This window comes from Aedes albopictus, chromosome 3 (assembly GCF_035046485.1).
Source record: "Aedes albopictus strain Foshan chromosome 3, AalbF5, whole genome shotgun sequence".
NCBI lineage: Eukaryota > Metazoa > Arthropoda > Insecta > Diptera > Culicidae > Aedes > Aedes albopictus.
This window is the reverse complement of record NC_085138.1, coordinates 109,980,306-110,000,405: the sequence shown is the minus strand read 5'-3', so window position 1 is coordinate 110,000,405 and position 20,100 is coordinate 109,980,306. Positions and strand designations below refer to the sequence as shown.

General features: G+C 42.2%; 2 protein-coding genes across 2 annotated transcripts in view; both read right to left on the bottom strand.

The window, feature by feature from the left end:
* Positions 1 to 20,100, bottom strand: part of LOC109423438 (ankyrin-3) — a 234,757-nt gene that overhangs the window by 29,484 nt on the left and 185,173 nt on the right. Inside the window, exons 3-5 of the mRNA XM_062858790.1 lie at positions 14,662 to 14,763; positions 13,405 to 13,857; positions 12,576 to 13,340 (exon numbers count right to left, since the gene is read on the bottom strand). Of these exons, the coding sequence (XP_062714774.1) occupies positions 12,576 to 13,340; positions 13,405 to 13,857; positions 14,662 to 14,763 (1,320 nt within the window). The remainder of the gene's footprint in view (positions 1 to 12,575; positions 13,341 to 13,404; positions 13,858 to 14,661; positions 14,764 to 20,100) is intronic.
* LOC134291824 (uncharacterized) lies at positions 568 to 2,976 on the bottom strand. Its single transcript, XM_062860077.1, has 2 exons — positions 2,475 to 2,976; positions 568 to 2,403 (listed from the first exon to the last, which is right to left on the bottom strand). Exons 1-2 carry the CDS (start codon positions 2,652 to 2,654, stop codon positions 1,051 to 1,053), a joined length of 1,533 nt encoding a protein of 510 aa, XP_062716061.1. The 5' UTR covers positions 2,655 to 2,976; the 3' UTR covers positions 568 to 1,050.

Genomic DNA, 20,100 nt, shown 5'->3' with positions numbered 1-20,100 from the left:
TAGATCTATGAGGTCTTTGGTTCCTGAGAACCGCTTTAAATCCGTCTTTGTGTCACTTATTATGTTTTGGTCAACATTTATTTTATTTTAGCTAACTCTGGAAAACTTACTGCAGCGGCATCATTGTCATAAACGCCAAGCGAAAATTATTCCATAATTTTGGCAAAATTTCTGCATTTCCGACAACCTTAGTAAAAAAATATTATTGCAATTGGGGCAGCTGTCCTCTATTTGCATTTTCTCGACTCTCCAGCAGGCTATTTTGTCAGTAAAGTTGGAGGACTACATAAGCTTGTTACCTACAAAAACTAACAAGATGGAATGGAAGATAACCGAGAAATAGCTGGAAGAAGACATAAACTCTAACTTAAACAATAGGCTGGCCCAAAAATTTTAAAGAAGATACAAACCCAAAATATCTCGAGTATTACCACATTAATTTGCTGGTCAATACTCTTATAAGCTAAAGCAAAAATTTCAGTGGAATCGATAAGGTCTAAGGGAACGCTAGACGAATTTGAAATTTATGTGAAAAAAAACGGGGAAATATATGCAGGAATGGGTTCCGGGTCATTTGGCCGAATGCCGTTTGGCCGAATGCCGTTTGGCCGAATGCCATTTGGCCGAATGGGTCATTTGGCCGAATGCCATTTGGCCGAATGCCGTTTGGCCGAATGCTAACTAGTCTAACGGTGAAAGGAGTAAACTGACTAATACGAAACGTTATTGAATTATTTTCAATTGTCAAGACCAGATTGATAAATGCGCAATTCAATTACGAATATTAGCATGCAAGTTGCTTCCAATTTTGAAACCCATCTCCAATAAAAAGAATGTGGAGTCTTCGGCAATCTAGAAAACCGTTTGACTCGTCTGTAGCAGCCGAAATTATTTATAATTATTAAAAAAAAATAATATGAATGTCGATGTGTGGCTTCACCTTCTGTTTTTCGCTTAATTATGAGAAGTATCATTTATTATTAAATAAAAAGCATATTTTATGTCCTTCCGAATTCAATGTATTTATAAAGTTAAAGAATAATATTAAACCTAAAGATTATCTGCTATTGCTTTGATATAATCATACGTACTATATTTATCATATTTAGCCACTACTTTACTGAGTTTGGAGTCCTTTTGTTGATACTCCAATTTTTTCGATGGTCCACCTCCAGCCAGGAAGACATCAGCTCGATCGTTCGCTGACTTCTGCTCCAGGCGAAGCTCTTCAATCATTTTGATGGTGCCAACATGCTGGGCGCCCACTACTTTGGCCCAACGACTGTGCCAAGCTTCGACCAAATTTGTAGTTCTTGGCAATCCTTCCGTAACATTTTGATGAACGGACCACAGAGAAGGCGGAAATAGCGGCTGCGCCCGCACACCTTTTCTCCCAGCCTTTTTACGCCCCAGCACATAATACTCTTCTAAATAAGAGACAATTGGCAAAAAGTCCTCCGGCAGTTCTTTCAATAAGATTTCGAACCCTTTCGGAATCTCTTCGGGAGGGAGGAACGCCAAAGCTTGGATCCTTTTGTAGTGTTCAAAAAAGATTCCGCTGGAAGCCTTGAACTTTTGAACAAGGCCATTGTTTTGGACCCTTTTCCAAATATTTTGAGATAAGTGGAAGAAGCATCCCGAATGCCGCGATTCGGGAAATTCACGTTGAAAGGCGGTTATCATTCCTCGTTCAAAATCAGTCAGAATTACTGAAGGGTTCAGCTCAATATCAAATTGCGTAGCAATTTCGCCTATCTGTTGCAGCACATGTTGGTACAGCAATTCTGCTTTGGACTGCATTAGGGCATACACAATTGGCACCGTATTCGTGTGATCGGGTCCTACGCTGCCGTGAATACTGAACAGCTGTCTAAACAAGCCAGGAACAGTATCGAACGTTGCGTCTGCAACCCAGAACCGAGATTGAGCCAGTCTGCGCAAGTCTTTTTCTGTAGTAAAAATAAGCGCCTTCTCGCCTTTCGACTCGACCACACCGTGAAAAAACTGTACTCCGTTTACCGTCTTCTGCAGTTCCTCCGGAACAACAAAACCTTCCAGCGATGTTGGCTCCTTTCCGTGTACAGATGGTCGCGTCCGTTTCACGATTTTGATTTGGGCGTTCATGGAAAGTTGGTGTTGAACCACTGTACTATATTCCGCTGCCACCCTGCTAACCAACTTTGCCGGAGGTCCATTGTCTGCTGCCGCTGAACGTTTAATGTTGTCCCGGAACTTCAGCGTTTCAGCACTTCGTGGAGCAGGCTCATGTTCATGCTGGGGTCTATCCGATACAAGGACATGCTCATCATTCACCAGCTTTGTGGTCACCCTTGATGAACAGTGTGTCCTCTGCTCAGTCGTGTGGCTTCGGTTCCGGCACTCCCAATAATGCAACTCGTCAACCTTGAAAATATCAGGTTCCAATAATAGAAATTCGGAAATAGTTTAGAAGTATTATTTTTACCCATACATACCTTTTTATTTCTGTAGAATAAATACCCATCGAGGTACAGGATGTCGCCCCCGCGGGAACTCTTGAGAAGTTCAATTTTTTCAGAGCTCATTTTCTCGTCTTGATTGTACAGCTGCTGATCAAGGAATGAAAAAGTATACGATTTTTTTCTCTTGACAAACGGTTGTTGTTGAGAAACCATAGAAACTTGTAATTGAACATCAAACGTTACATTGTCTCAATATTTTAAAATGCCTACTGTGATGATGCAACTCTTGGCCAACACTATAGTTAGCATAGTTTGACGTTCACGTAAAAGCCCCATTTGCCACAGCAGATCGACACAAATTCAAAGTTGTCGTGATTGTTTTTTTTTGTCGTGGGCTTACTACTTCTATAATTTTTATATTATTGAATGGTTCTTACCGTTTCCAAGGAAACAGTGATACTAGAAAGAATAGCCTATGTTTAAAAGAAGGAAAAATACACCATTTGAATATAAGCAGTGTCACCGCCAAAAACTAGTTTAACAATGCAACTAGAAAGAACCGCCTATGTTTAAAAGAAGGAAAAATACACCATTTGATTATTAGCAGTGTCACCGCCAAAAACTAGTTTAACAATGCAACTAGAAAGAACCGCCTATGTTTAAAAGAAGGAAAAATACACCATTTGATTATTAGCAGTGTCACCGCCAAAAACTAGTTTAACAATGCAACTAGAAAGAACCGCCTATGTTTAAAAGAAGGAAAAATACACCATTTGATTATTAGCAGTGTCACCGCCAAAAACTAGTTTAACAATGCAACTAGAAAGAACCGCCTATGTTTAAACAAGGAAAATATCATAGGTAGAATATCAGTAGATTTCATTTCTATAATTATTATATCAGTGTAAACGGAGAGAAGGAAACATATACAGAATTAAGTAAAAATACCTGTAAATCTCATATCCATCGGCGTGCAGGAAATTACTAGACATTTCGTAATAAAGTTCTCTTTATCAATGGAATTATTATTATTTTTTCTTCATTGAGGATTGTTTTAAAATAACAAAGGGCAGAAAACACGGACGATTGAAATGCAAGGTGATTGTCATAAATTTACCATTAATATCGACCGAGACTGCTACTAAACCATGCTAACAAAGCAATTTCCACAGTATAAGAATAGGAAAAAATGTCGTTCAACCTTTGGGCTTTACTTCGAAAACCTATGAATCAGTAACGTTGATAATCAGATGAATTAATTTTCTTGATTCGGCCAAACGGCATTCGGCCAAATGACCCGTTCGGCCAAATGGCATTCGGCCAAACGGCATTCGGCCAAACGTCATTCGGCCAAACGGCATTCGGCCAAATGGCCGGACACCGCAGGAATGACACAGTTTCAGTTTTCCGCCGCAAGGTGACGCTGGTAATGTTTGTTTTGTTTGTTTGTTTATTATCGACACTTTACACAATTGTGCATTCGTGTCGCAAAAACGACGCTGGTAATGCTACTGGTAGACATAACTATTTTTATTATTGTTATAGGGAATTCTATACACAACAACTTTGCTTGTGTAACACTACGCTACAAGCTACACTACAAGCACACATCCTCGAGATCAGCATAGGAATATTCCCTTATTAAGCATGTGTCTCCCATTTTCATCCTACGAAAAACAAAGGATTGAAGCGCTGTTTGTTTTGTTTCTTTTTTTTTGTATTTTTTGTTAGAAGTGAGCATTCATGAAAACAAAAAGAACGGAACAAATCGGGCCCGTAATCGCTTGTTTCGGAATAGGATGAATATGGGTGCGTGAGATTACTGATGACACTTATACCCCATGTCAATTCAATACACAGCGTAACAAAAAATAACTTTTGGTCTGTCTCAAGAGTAAACTTATGTGTCTCTGACAGATTTTGGGCCACTGAATCTGAATCCAGGCTCAGATTTGCTCCAGCACGTCACAATTTTGCGCTATGCCTCAATTTATAGGGCAAAATATGCCATTTCGGACTTTTTTGACTGCAAGTCAATAATCATGGAAACATTTTTTTTACGACTCACTTGAAGTGCAAATTTTCGGTAATACCAATCCGTGTGGTCAAATTATGAAATTCAAATAACTCAACGTACATATGTACAGATGGGTAAATTATTGGTTAAATTGGGAAAAAATCCACAGCTCAGGTGAGATTTGAACTCATGACCCTTATTCGCTAGACAAGTGCTTTACCAACTAAGCTACCGAGCCAATTAATGACCCGGCAACTTAGTTGTCATAAGGTTCAATTCTAATCTCATCGATCTATATCATCTTCCCCTAAACCAATCGCAATCGCAAACTTGAAAAATGAAAAATGGTTCTTCAACTGTCTCAAGTTACAGAATCGTCGGATTCCAATAGACCGTTGGCGGATTGTAAGAAGCCCAGCAATCCATAGACTATCGGGTCATTTTCTGCTGTATGGATGATGATTCTCTGCATATACTCAGAAATAGTTATTTCAAAATCAACTATACTTTCGACAAAGTTGTTGTGAAAGTATCACAGCAGAGTAGCTCTGCAAAAACTTCATCTGTAGCAGCGCGGTTTTTGAAGTGATCATTGTCAGCTATTTCAATGAACATAGCAGCTGGATACGTCTACCAGAAATATCTGCAGACATATCAAGCTGCACACTCATTTTCGATTTCTCTGTTCGGTAATTTATTTTACGGTTTTTGAACCGTAAAATGCAAAAAATACTGAGTTTACAGCATTTTCATACAACGTTACTGATGTTCAGTAATATTTTTTGACATTTTACTGAATACGGTTATATTTTGTGCTGAGGATTCAGTAAAGTTGAAGATTTACTGAGTTCAGTCAAATGTCAGTAAAAAAACAGTACCGACTTTTCAGCATCGGTTTGTATTTACCGAGTTTTCGTTAAAGTAAAATGTAAACAGTAATCCGCGCGTGCTCAGCTGTCAAAAAAAGAAAAAAAAGCTTCGAGCACCAGAGCTATCGCCGTAAAACTGCTCTCATCATGATTTAACATTTTCAACACCTATTCATGTGCCTTTGTCGCTTGTTTGGTAAGTAGGGGAACTGGGGGTAAGACGCCCACGTTAAGGAAGAGTCTAATTTTAACCACGAAACACTTCAAAATACACACTTTTTTTGCACTAACATTAAGCACCAACATGTTTTCTTTCGAATGGAAGAAACCATAAACCATTTTTATGTTTTACTACTGAAAAATTCAAATTTGAAAAAAAGTTTGATTTTCAGAATTTCAGTTTTATTGCGGGGTAAAATGCGCCACTAGCCACAGCTAACGCCAGGATGCCAAATTGTGTACATATACTTGCGCGCCTGGTTTATTGTCAACTGTTATTGTTCGTGAATGGTATACAGTCATCACATAATTATGGATCACCTGTAATTATGGGTCAATTCCATTTAAACGGCATAGTGAGCTGTTTTATCAATAATTACTACAAAATGACTCACGAATGTGTGATTAATGAAGTTATTTTTAGTAAAAATGTGCTATTGCATGATTCCAACTTGTGTTCTGCATTATTTATGCCAGAATTTTGATCTAAATGGCTATTTTAATGTAATTAACTAGGGGTGGGCATTTTACCCCACACATGCCTCAGAAGTTTGGACCCTTGTATAAAACTTATGAGGGTCAAATTCGATACTTTTTGCGCTTGGTACACAAGTAAGGGGAGTGTGCAAAACAGTTTTTGGGGATAGCGAGAAAAAAAATCTTTTAAATTATGTAAAAAAGTGCAAAAAAATGACAGGCTAAAATTACATCATAAGTAACAAAAATCTTTTTTTGGAGTTTTTATACAATTTTTTTAGTAAAACTATGTAAATTTAAATGTAAAGAAGCATTTTTATTCTTATTTTAACGGTTGCAGTCGAAAAAAGTACTGAAAATAACGTGGTTTGTCTAAAACGAGGGTGGCGCAACTTGCCCCCTATGGGCGTTATGGCCGCAGTTCCCCTATTCGGAAATCTACTGCACCTACAGAACTGGAATGGCCTCATTCGCTAGACAAATCTTCAGGGAAGTGTTATAACACAGCAAATTTTATACATTTTGCCGCATCACCAGATAGAACAATACTCGAGCACCGACTGGATTTTCCGCACATCGAGCTTCGCCCTAAGGTCGTTCCGGTTCTGTCGGAGTTACTTCGTAGATTTTCAATCCTTCCAAAAGCGGTCGGCAGGGACACATGAATCGGAAGGACCTAGACTGAAATGCAAAATGCATCGAAAGTGGGGCAGACCGGGAGGGAACAAAATATTTTCCGGATCTGAAAAACTCAGCAAGACCATAATCAAATAAAATTTTAGATTACCGAAAATGCAAAAATTTTACGGTTCAAAAACCGTAAAATAAATTACCGAACAGAGAAATCGAAAATGAGTGTGTATAGAGCTTTCAGCTTTTTTACGCATCGGCGTTTCAACCTTCATAAAGGTTTTGTTTTTTTTTTTAATTTCAAAACCATCAGTTTCGTACCTTTTAATTCCGCCCTATGTTGCTCATCCTTTGACAGATTCGCGTATTTCGCTAACCACTTGTAATCTTCCTCAGTGTCAGTTATCCACAGAGTGGAACGAAACTGATTAGGGTAAAAGGGTATAATGCGCCCCACCGGGGCAAAACGCCCCTCTGCATTTTCTAGCGATTCAAGCGCTTTTCGCATGCGTGATCGATTGGAAATCTCAAATATTGAAGAATTATTGCCATCAAGCTGGTCCGTTAGTGGATTGGTACAGAAAAGCAATAAAAATATCAAAAAGTCTGAAATCGAGGCTTTTGGCGTAATATTTTACCTCTTGTGAGCTGACTTCATTGTAAACGAAGCTAGTTCTGTTCGCTTGTGTTACTTTGCAACTTTTATGCAGTTAAACACTTGTTGAAAGACCCTCCTAGGATAATCATGTGGTGGAATTATCTCCTGGGAGAGTTTTATCACGGGGCTGGACGTTTTTCTTTTGATGGGGCGTATTGCCCCGTTTGTTTTGAAAAGGCAAATTTTGGAACGTTTTCGAAAACCGTTTCAAAGCTCCCATAGCCACCTCTCCAAAGGCAAAGTTCGCATGCAACACTTCACTAACTTTAGTAACAACGATTTGCAGTGAACAATAGATGGAATAAGGCGCCAGTTTCAGATATATTGCGATTTCTGCTTAGGGGGGGCATATTATACCTGTTTACCCTACACTCATTCGAAGAGGGTATTCTGCTTAGAGGGTTCGAAAAGTCGGTACAAGATTTCAAAGCCATTAGAGCTTTCAGCTTTTTTACGCATCGGCGTTTTAACCCTAGTCAAGGGTCTTATGTCTTCCCTTCCCATTCCTTTTGCCTTTTCCAAATCCCAATCCGTTCCCTTATCCCGCTCCATTCTCCATAATTTCCAAAAGAGTAGATGATGACTTAGGCATTAAATAGGCGAGGCACAAATCTCCCTTCTGATAGGGAATGTGTCGCCTGAGCCGACGTTCTGATACCTGATACCTGATGTCGGAAGCTGGAAGTTTAGTGTGTTTTATGAAGGACTAAACAATGTTTGATTCTTGTGTCGAGCGGAGGTCATCGGAAGGATTCCTGCCCTCAACGTGAAACCAGAAACAGCCAAAGAAACAACAGAAGGACCAGGGACCTCGTTCGTATGCTTCTGTTGTTTCAGAGTAAGACACGGTTCCATCAAATCGGAAATCACCGGAGGTCGAAATAATCGAAGTGCTGGAGGACACGGATCAGCTAATATCGAATGTATTGGAGGAAGAAGAGGAGCAATCTGTCGTTTGCGAATCCGGACCAGGCTCTGAAGACGAATGGCGTTCGATGACCCAAATGGAGAAATTAGAGGAAGTGGTGAAGGCGAAAGTGGTGGGCTGCAAAACGGTGAGTCGATAAGGAGAGCGTCCAATATAGCTCTGGTCCTCACAAGTTCCTACCTCATGCTTCCACGGGTCAAACGATGACAAAGACCGCCAGCTAAGAGTTGTGTGCTTAGCTGGTAGCGCAGCCTGGGCACTGTTGTCCTTCTGACTTCAGCTAGATTGAGGAGGTACGATCCGAGTGTCTGTTCACCAAGGAGGTGCGGCTCAAACAGCGTCTGTTCTGGCATCCAGCGGCTGAGTAAGAAACGCTGCACCACGCCCAGCTAGATCCAAGGTGGTAGCCCCATCAGCGTGGTCGTCCCAGTGTTGGTTGGGACGTTAAACAGAACTGGCACGATGGCCCTCCGGCGAGACAGGAGTGTTGGCGTAGGCCCAATAAGCCACCCGTAAAAATCCCCATTGCGAATAACATAGGAGAAAATACGACTCGATACAATCGGCAAAGACCCACGCGACGAAATAAGGACTACGATTGGAAACTTGGAACATGGAATTGCAAGTCACTAGGTTTCGCAGGATGTGACAGGATAATCTACGACGAACTACATCCCCGCAACTTCGACATCGTGGCGTTGCAGGAACTTTGTTGGACTGGACAGAAAGTGTGGAAAAGCGGGCATCGAGCGGCTACCTTCTACCAAAGCTGTGGCACCACCAATGAACTGGGAACAGGATTTATAGTGTTGGGCAAGATGCGACAACGTGTGATCGGGTGGCAGCCGATCAACGCAAGGATGTGCATGTTGAGAGTTAAGGGCCGTTTCTTCAACTACAGCATCATCAACGTTCACTGCCCACACGAAGGGAGACCCGATGACGAGAAAGAAGCGTTCTACGCGCAGTTGGAGCAAACATACGATGGTTGCTCGCCGCGTGACGTGAAAATCGTTGTCGGCGACATGAACGCGCAGGTAGGAAGGGAGGAAATGTACAGACCGGTAATCGGGCGAAACAGCCTGCACGCCGTAACGAATGATAACGGCCAGCGATGCGTAAACTTTGCAGCCTCCCGTGGTATGGTAGTCCGAAGCACCTTCTTTCCCCGCAAAGATATCCACAAAGCCACCTGGAGATCACCCGACCACCAAACAGAAAACCAAATCGACCACGTTCTAATCGACGGTAAATTCTTCTCGGATATAACCAACGTCCGCACATACCGCAGTGCGAATATAGATTCGGATCACTACTTAGTCGCTGTATGCATGCGCTCAAAACTTTCGACAGTTATCACCACCCGTCGAAGTCGAACGCCGCGGCTCAACATCGAGCAACTTCGTAACGTAGAAGTGGCTCAAGACTACGCGCAGCAGTTAGCAGTGGCCCTACCAACGGAAGAGCAGCTTGGCGCAGCTACACTTGAAGATGGCTGGAGGGACATCCGATCCGCCATAGGTAGTACCTCGGCTACAGCACTAGGCTTCGCGAGTCCGAATCACAGAAACGACTGGTACGACGGCGAATGTGAACAGTTGAAAAACGAGAAGAATGCAGCATGGGCGAGAATGCTGCAACACCGTACGAGAGCGAATGAGGCACGTTACAAACAGGCGCGGAACAGGCAGAACTCAGTCTTCCGGATGAAGAAGCGCCAGCAGGAAGAAAGAGATCGCGAAGCGATGGAAGAGCTGTACCGCGCTAAGGACACACGAAAGTTCTACGAGAAGCTGAACCGCTCGCGCAGAGGCTTTGTGCCACAAGCCGACATGTGCCGAGATAATCACGGGAATATTCTCACGAGCGAGCGTGAGGTGGTCGAAAGGTGGCGGCAGCATTACGATGAGCACCTCAATGGCGACGTTGCAAGTACCGAAGGTGGCGTGGTAACAGATCTAGGAGTATGTGCACAGGACGGAAGACTTCCGGCCCCTGACCTTCAAGAGATTGAGGAGGAGGTTGGCCGGTTGAAAAACAACAAAGCCGCTGGAGCAGATCAACTACCAAGCGAGCTTCTAAAATACGGTGGAGAAGCACTGGTGAGAGCACTACACTGGGTCATTACCAAGATTTGGGAGGAGGAAGTATTACCGGAGGAATGGATGGAAGGTATCGTGTGTCCCATCTACAAAAAGGGCGACAAGTTGGATTGCGGAAACTACCGCGCGATCACACTACTGAGCGCTGCCTACAAGATACTCTCCCAAATTTTATGCCGCCGTCTATCACCGATTGCAAGAGAGTTCGTGGGGCAATATCAGGCTGGATTCATGGGTGAACGCGCTACAACGGACCAGATGTTCGCCATCCGCCAGGTGTTGCAGAAATGCCGCGAATACAACGTGCCCACACATCACTTGTTCATCGATTTCAAATCGGCGTATGATACAATCGATCGAGAACAGCTATGGCAGATTATGCACGAATACGGATTCCCGGATAAACTGATACGGTTGATCAAGGCGACGATGGATCGAGTGATGTGCGTAGTTCGAGTATCAGGGACACTCTCGAGTCCCTTCGAATCTCGCAGAGGGTTACGGCAAGGTGATGGTCTTTCGTGCTTGCTGTTCAACATTGCTTTAGAGGGTGTAATAAGGAGAGCGGGGATAAACACGAGTGGGACGATTTTCACGAAGTCCATTCAGCTGCTTGGTTTCGCCGATGATATTGATATTATTGCTCGTAAATTTGAGACGATGGCGGAAACGTACATCCGACTAAAGAGGGAAGCCAGGCGAATCGGATTAGTCATTAATGTGTCGAAGACAAAGTACATGATGGCAAAGGGCTCCAGGGAGGAATCACCGCGCCCGCCACCCCGAATTCATATCGACGGTGATATAATCGAGGCGGTTGAAGAATTCGTGTACTTGGGCTCACTGGTGACCGACGACAACGACACCAGCAGAGAAATTCAGAGGCGCATTGTGGCAGGAAATCGTGCCTACTTTGGACTCCGCAGAACTCTACGATCGAATAAAGTTCGCCGTAACACGAAGTTAACCATCTACAAAACGTTGATTAGACCGGTCGTCCTCTATGGGCACGAAACATGGACCCTACGTGCAGAGGACCAACGCGCCCTTGGAGTTTTCGAACGGAAGGTGTTGCGTACCATCTACGGCGGAGTGCAGATGGAAGACGGGACTTGGAGAAGGCGAATGAACCACGAGCTGCATCAGCTGCTGGGAGAACCAACCATCGTCCATACCGCGAAAATCGGGAGGCTACGGTGGGCGGGTCACGTCATCAGGATGTCGGATAGCAACCCGACTAAAATGGTTCTCGAGAGTCATCCGACCGGTACAAGAAGACGTGGAGCGCAGCGAGCTAGGTGGGTCGACCAAGTGGAGGACGATCTGCGGACCCTACGCAGAGTGCGGAACTGGAGACAAACAGCCATGGACCGAGTGGAATGGAGGCGGCTACTATGTACAGCAGAGGCCACCCCGGCCTTAGCCTGACCGGTAAGGTAAGTAAGGTGAAGGCGAAGGGAGTGATGGGAAACACGACTGCCGATCAACGCAGGGCTCAATTTGCTGCATCCGGCTCAAGTTCAGGATCCGGCCCTCGCGTGAAAAAGAAATGTGCACGCAGAACTCTTTATTAGTTTTCAAATTAATTTTCGTATCAGAAATTAATTAACGAGAACATCGGCTTCGTAAAGTTTTTGGCAAGGTTTTTGTTAAACACATGAGCCTAAAATAAATGACTTGAAAGTGTTCAAAGAGCACTAAGTTGAAGCGAAGCAGGCCAAGTCCCAGTGGGGACGTAGAGCCATAAAGAAGAAGAACTGGTCTCATCACTGCTTCCATTTGACGACCAAACGATGATCAAGAGAGTCTCGAAAAACTCTTATGTTTCCATCATGATGGAGCGTGACAGAGTTGTAAATATGACATTTGCTCGAGAAATCATTGATTTTTTTGTTTGTATCGTAAATTTCAAAACGGTATGGAAGTTTTCGTCATGACACTTGATCAGTGCGATATGAAATGTGATGATGCTCCCGATTGGAAGATTCATCTTGTGACAGTGGAAGGGAATATTTTCTCAGAAGCACGTCATCACGAGCAATAACAAAACTGCTCGCGGCATAACACGCAAATTTGCTATTCCATTTTTACTAAAGGAAGGAAAAATCACACTAGAAAATAGTTCCTTTTGCGCAAGCATGGTTTTTTTATATAAAGCCGCTTGCTCTTAGCATTTGGTATAAGCCTATAAAGACTGATTGTTGCTGTTCTTTATGCTTAAGCGTTCAACTCACCTGATTTGCTCTGGCCGCCAGATGAAGTGGAGTCTCTCCGCGAACCGTCGGGACATCCGGACTAGCATCATGCTGCAGCAAATAGATGACGATGTTCATGCATCCCATGAAGGAAGCCACGTGCAACGGCGTCAAGCCACTCTCCGTAGTGGCGCTAATGCTGGCGCCATGCTTCAGCAGCAACTCGACGACCTTGATGCGGTTCTTCTTGCACGCAATGTGCAACGGCGTGAATCCATTCAGAGCCCGTGCATTGGCGTCGGCATTGCGATCCAGCAGAAGCTTTGCGACGCGAACGTGTCCGCAGTGAGCTGCTACGTGCAGTGCCGTCAGGTAGTCGACGGTCACCTCGTCAACCGGTGCACGATGATACAGCAGAATCCGGGCTGCGTCTACGTGTTCGCCCTGGGCTGCCATGTGCAGCGGCGCAAGTCCGTTTTTGGTCTTGGCGCTGATGGGCGCTCCCCGTTCCAGCAGCATATCGACGACCTGCTCGTGACCAGAACGTGCAGCGCAGTGCAACGGCGTTAGACCATCGCGGGTCTTGCTTTCGATGTTGGCGCCTTTTTCCAGCAGAAGGGCCACCATGTTGGTTTTGCCCCATTTGGCGGCCACGTGCAGTGGGCTGATGTTATGCTTGGCAGCGTAGTTCACGTCTGCGCCTTTCTGAATCAGCAAGTTGGCCATAGCTTCGTTGCCGTAGTGCGACGCGATGTGCAACGGCGTAAAGCCGGACTTGGATGTAACGTCCGGGTTGTGGTCATTCTGGAATAATGAAATGGGAAAATTAGAAACAATGGCGTTTGCATTCAAAAAATGTTGAACAAACCTCCAGCAGAAGCGTAGCCGCCTTAACATCGTCCTTCTTTGCTGCGATGTGCAAAGCCGGCAAGCGAACTTTACCGCGGGTATCACTCTCCAGCAGTACGGCCACCACCTTATCGTGACCCTGTTGCATAGCAACGGCCAACGGGGTGAATCCATCCTCAGTGGCCAGGCTCTGGTTCGCTCCGTTGGACAGCAATAGGCGCACTACCGAGTCATGGTTCTCCTGGGCGGCCATGTACAGCGGCGTGAAGCCATTCTGCGACTGCACGTTAACCGAAGCACTGTTCTGGATCAACAGTTTGACCACTTCTTCCTGGCCGGCCAGCGAAGCGATGTGCAGCGCGGTGTTGCCCTTCTTGGTGGCCGCATCAACGGTGGCACCCCGAGCCAGCAGCTCCGATACCACGGCCACATGTCCATCCTTCGATGCTAGGTGTAGCGCGTTCAAGCCATTCTGAAAATACAAGGCGTGTGGAGCAACAGAGAAAATCAGGTCACAAGCAGTTGTACGCCACGGGCGCATAAATCAATTTCCCTCCGTTGCCAGCGCCGCTCCTTGCTTTCCCCCTCCCCAACCGCAGAGTTGATTGACGCCGTCGAGCATTGTTTTCACTTTCATTTCCTTGATACGACGACCATAACCTATAACCAGCCGTACGGAGCGGGAAGCCACCGGCGGTACGACTTCGTGTTTTCGAACAAGAATCTATTGCGCATGTACGGCCCGAACTCCGACCGAGTTGACGACATGCGCAATGTTTCGCATTCACCGAATTCATCAACTTGACAAATCCATCAACCGTTGAAGCTATTCAACAGTCAGACGGATTCTGATTTATTATTCATGAATTCTTGCGAAGTTTGCTATACGCAAACATTCCTCGTCTGAAAAGCATAAACTAACGAATCTTTGCTTAAGGAAGTCATTCACCATGGTCGGTGCGATGAAGTCATCGTCCTTTCGAATCAAAAGACCATCATAGTCCATCAACACAAGGATATACATACGTAATCCTCGTTATCCTCGGTCCGTTTGCAAATATCGAGAAATGTATCGACAAGGTGACGTCATCGTTTGTGATGAGCTTGAAACGCAAGGCGACTCTGTGTTAGGCGAGGGGGCTAGAGGAGAAAGCAACAGGACGTAGCGCAGTTTTGTATACCTAACGCTGGACAAATATTGGCAGCGGGCAAACATCCTGGATCACGTTTCAGCAGCAGCGCGCTACGAAACAGAAAAAACGGAGGTCTTACTTACCGCATTGCTAGTATTGATGTCGATGTTATTTTTAAGATGTTCTAAAACTTTTTCTAGATTGCCTGCTCTAGCTGCGCGCAGAAACGAGGTGTTTCCATCCGACTGTAAGAGAAAAGAAACAAGATAGAAGGATGGAGTTAGTACGAGACGGTAGAGAGATGATGTGAATGTTTAATGATCGTAAAATCTGCTGTTGTTTCAAGTGGGAATAAAGTTTTGGAATTGACTCGTACGACATGAGTTCTCTGCAGGACGGTGCAGAGCAGGGTTTTCTGACCTTCTCGGTAGTCGGCTTGAGAGTGCGGACGCTATACGGCATACTGCAGTAAGATTTGGAAATAGTATACTGATGGTAATTTACACATGTATAGTATACATTGTATACTAAGGAAAGCCGGTCTGCATTTAGTTTATATTTTTAGAACCACGACATTTTCGACACAAAGGTAAGAAAAAAATAATGCTTGAACTTAGCACAGTGTTTACAAAAAGGTAGTCCAATATCCGTAGTTTCTGGAAATTGTAGCCTAGGTCGTTCGTAGGGGTCAATGTTAGATATAACAAACATGGCTAGCAAAATACAGTAGCGTAGCGTCATGAAGTAAACACAGATCGGAACTATCGGTAAAAATTACAAAAATGAAAACGAACTTCTTATTTAATGTTCGGTGTAAGCAACATGTAACTGTAGATCTTACCAAATAATCTGGAGTCTATGTACTAGGCCTGTTCACTTTTTCTGAAATATCTTGTCTCAAAAGCAAACTTATGTGTCTCCGACAGACTATGGACCGAATCTGGCCTCAGATTTGCTCCAGCACGTCACAATAAATTGGTCGATTTACATCTAGTAGATTTATCGGCTCATCGTTTTACCAAATCAAATTCGATCATTTCAAGCGTTAGATATGTCAACTTACATGCAAACTTTTGGAGGCAAATATTGTACCTTACATAAAATGCATGAAACTATCATTTTATGTGACATGACCTGATTTCGAAAACGCGAAGGAAAAAATACAGTATAGGGGAAATTTTGACTGTCTCGAACCTGGTGTCCCCAGGGAAATGGTAACTTTTTTTGTGTTTTGAAACCTAGCTTGCGAAACAACAATCTTCATGATTTGCTAAAACAAGTTCATTAAAGTACATTCCGACGATTTTTGGAGACCTTAGTCGCTTCCCTAGATATTCCGGAAACTTAGTTTTGAGTGATTCAGAAACCCAGCTTGTGACACACCAATCTCCATGATTTCCTCAAACTAGCTTATTGGAGACCATTTCAAATGTTTTTGTTGGCTTAGTGGTCATTTCCCTGATTGTCCCGGAAACCTGGTTCCCCATGGAAGCGGTCACTTTTTGAGGTATTCTGCTTGTTTGCGACACTCCAATCTTAAAGATTTGCAAAAGCAAGTTAATTAGAGTACTTTTTGATGATTTTTGGAAACCATGGTCACTTCTCAGAATATTCCGGAAACTTGGTTCTTTAGATGACAAGGACTGCGAAGAAAGTGGCCACAGCTTGAATGATTGTGATTTTTTTAAGACACGGACACGTTCAATGCTTTCAGTGAGCTACTTCATGATTTCCCAAAACTAGCTCATTGGAGAACACTTCAATATTCTTGATGGTCTAAGCCCGGGATGTGCAACAAATTCATTGGAATTCTTTTTGGCCAGTTTTCAGGAGGTTCTGGTAACCTTGTTGCCTCAGAAAAGTGACCTTGGTACGATTGATCCTGAAAACTGAATTTGCGACGCTCCAAACTTTATGATTTTAAAAACTAGATCATTTCATGACATTTCGCCTATTTGCAATGACTTCGTTCATTTCCCAAGATATTCCAGACTTTTTTTTAAAAAAAAAAAAAGAAAATTGCCTGTGAGGTGGACACTATTTGAGTAATTCTGTGACCTAGAATGGGGCACATTAAACTTCAGATCTTCTAGTTCACGGGTTCCCAACCGGTGGCATCATTGTGTACGAAATGTGAGTTGCAAATTAAAAAAAAGTATCATTGATCGTCGAAAATCCCACCCTCAGTATATTTTTGACTACGCCACTATACCTAAATAACTCGGTTTGGTTTATTTAATTCACTTTTTTTCTAAAAAAAATCATTGAGCCGCAGATGTTTTGACAATTCTTAAAGGGGGTCGCCACCCCAAAAAGGTTGGGAACCCCTGTTCGAGTTCATCAAAGAATATTACTAAATTTTATGATACTTTTGATCCCTTCCCATGTTGTTCTGGAAAACATGACCTCTAATAACATTGATTCTGAAAGTCTCGTTTACTATACATTTTTCAAGATGTTCCGGGAACATGGTTCTCTAGGTGAGCAGTGGTTAGGATCTCCTAGGACAGGGGTTCGCAAACTTTTTTTAACATACGACCTACTTTTGTATGTTATACAATTTGGCGACCCACCAGCACGTTTTTTCACACCATAAGTCATTTCAGAAAATTTGAAAAGTGTAAAGTTAGCATAAGTTAAGATACACAATAATAAAAACTTAAAAAAATGGACTTACTTTTTTGTAGAAATACATTTATCGCTTTCATAGGTTTCGATACGCTTACGTTAGCTCTTATCTTACAAATTTTTATATTTTTGTTTATTTTAATAACAGTGTTTTTTTTTCGTATTTTGGAAATACGAAGAACAAGGTTAATGTGCCCAAATGATTAGTTTTTGTAAACTTCTTGTCTTGTTGCAAGTTTGTAATACAGGTCGGACTCGATTATCCGGAGTTGGGTTCTGATGCTTCTCAAACATATATCTGGGGCACGAATGCTCTAGAAAGACTGAAAAGTAATCAGTCAAAATTTCAGCTTCTTACAACGTTCCGTTTGCGAGATATTATTTTGGGATGCGCCAGAACCCGACTCCGGATAATCGAGTCCGACCTGTACAAAGTTAACCAGTTTGGCTTCATTCAACACTATAGAACACCACAAATTTCAGGTATTCTATCACACATTTTACGTACTTGTTTTACTTAGGGAAGTGGAACCATTTCGGTAGGGATCCTATTTTGGGCACTTTTCTGCTATTATTCAGTCAATTCTAAACCAATTGACACAATTTTTGGAACGCGATGATATATATACGCATGGTATCTAGCCGTGTACAAAATGTCAAGTCAATTGGTTTGGAATTGACTGAGTTATAGCGAAGAGTGCCCAAAATACCGGCCGCTGCCCAAGTGGTTCGCTACCCTGTTTTTTTTTTATTGTATTAACGAGATTTTTAGCCCTAGGCTAGTTCATCTCGGGACCCACGCTTTACTTCCCTTCCGAAGGAACAACTCACATTTTGTGAGTTTGTCGGGAGTAGGATTCGATCCCAGGTCCTCGGCGTGATAGTCAAGTGTCCTAACCATCAAACCAGGTCCGCTCCACTTCGCTACCCTATATTTTATTGAAGTTACTTTTTCTGCTGTTCTGATTTCTGTAAAAGTCTAGATCGAAATTTAATAGCATTTTACCGTAGTTCGGTAAAAAAAAAAAGATTATTCGGAGGAGATTACCAAACATTTATGAAACCAATGTCGAAATACGGTAGTTTCTTATCGAATTTTGGTACCGTTTTACCCAGTTAATACGACACCGACTGTTGTCGAATAACCGGGGTAAACTATTAATTCGATAAACTGGTTTTGTTTTTGTTTTGATTTCCGGAGTTGTTGTGGAACATATTTTCAACAGATATTGCGGTGGTGCGAATGAAAAGCTCATTCTTTCTACAATTGTTGCCATCCTCAGTTCATTCCGGTTGGTCTCCAGGCGGTTTGGGTGTCGAATAGCATCAACTCAGAAATTCCGGAATTAGTGACCGCAAGAGGAGTTGGTGCGGGTGCGAGTATAAGCGCAATATTAAACTGTTTTGCATTTACGGTGTATATTTCTGTGACATTTGAACACTTTTTAACCCTCTAATACCCAAATTTTTGATTTTGATCTAAATATCATTTTTCGTCATCTAAAATCGATTTAAACATGTTTTGGAAGATGATTCTTTTTAATTCTCGATTTCGTGAATTTCGGTTTTTGATTTTTCTAATTTTTATTTTTGAACATCCCCACACTTTTATATTTTTCCTAGAAGCCAATTTGGGGAACGGATTTTTTGAGATGAAAACATTTTGAGATTTTATGATTATTGTTCAAATATTATTATTTTAAATTTTTTTCATAGAAAATTTTATTTTCCGTGTGATTTTAAGGAAAATAAATTTAGAGTGTATTCGATTCGCTAAAGCCATTAAACAAGGATAGAATGATTTGGGAAAAATTTAAAATATGTTAATTGTAGCTATTCAATACTAAATAAACAATGACTTCTAAAAGGTGACTAAAACATCATTTTTTCAATGATTTTTAAAAAATGTAAATACGCTTTAAAATACACCAAACATTTTTTTTGAGATATACAGAACAGTCCGAAATATCAGCCAAAAATATTAAACAATTGATTTTCCACGGAACAAAAATTACAAAAATCTAGATTGAGTTTAAATAAGGGCGAAAGTAACATGAGAGAGTTCTCTTCATCGACTCTCTCTTCTTCAAATTAAAGTGATAAGATGCAAGTATGGTTGCATTTTTTGGTCATAAATCGCTAGGTTGCGATGCAATCTAGCGTCTAAGTGTAAAAAAGTTCGATTCAATTTGCATCTTGTCACTTTAATTTGCAGAAGAGAGAGTAGATGAAGAGAACTCTCTCATGTTACTTTCGCCCTTATTTAAACTCAATCTAGAAATGCTCAAACTATACCCCGTCTAAAGGCGGGATTGGGTATTAGAGGGTTAATTCGACATTTGTCGAATAAGCGGGGTACGAATTAAAAAGTGTCGTATTAAAAGGTGTCGAACCAACGGGGTAAGACGGTAATTGTTATTTGTTATTTATTTTAAACTAAAAACTTTGAAAGAGGAAAAAGCCCGTTTGTGTAATTTTTGCAATCTTTCTCAAGAAGGTATAAATTCTTTTGATCTTTTCCAAACCAACGTTATAAAATAAACTAAAATATAACGGCTCCCCCAGAAAAGCATCCATAATCGAACCACGATCTTGATTAGGATTCGTCAAGTAATAAACAAGACCCAAGGTACTCGGTCTGCATTCAGATTTTGATCAAGGGAACATCAAGGACAGGATTTGACGTGCCTTGTGGACGTAGTTCTTGGAACCTTTAATTATAACTGATGCATTTGGCGTGTAAATCTTACTGAAAATTCAAACTGCAAGCAATAGCTTGAAATCATTTCTTACAGAACACAAGGAAATTCGAAAATTTTAGCAGAATGATTGGAAATTTATAGTTTCAGAATCGATTTCAAAATACAGACAGCAGTTTGAATATTTCGAACCAAGACTTATATACAAAGAAGTGAATTGAATTAAGGAGAAAAAAATGCCGACTTTGCAAGAGA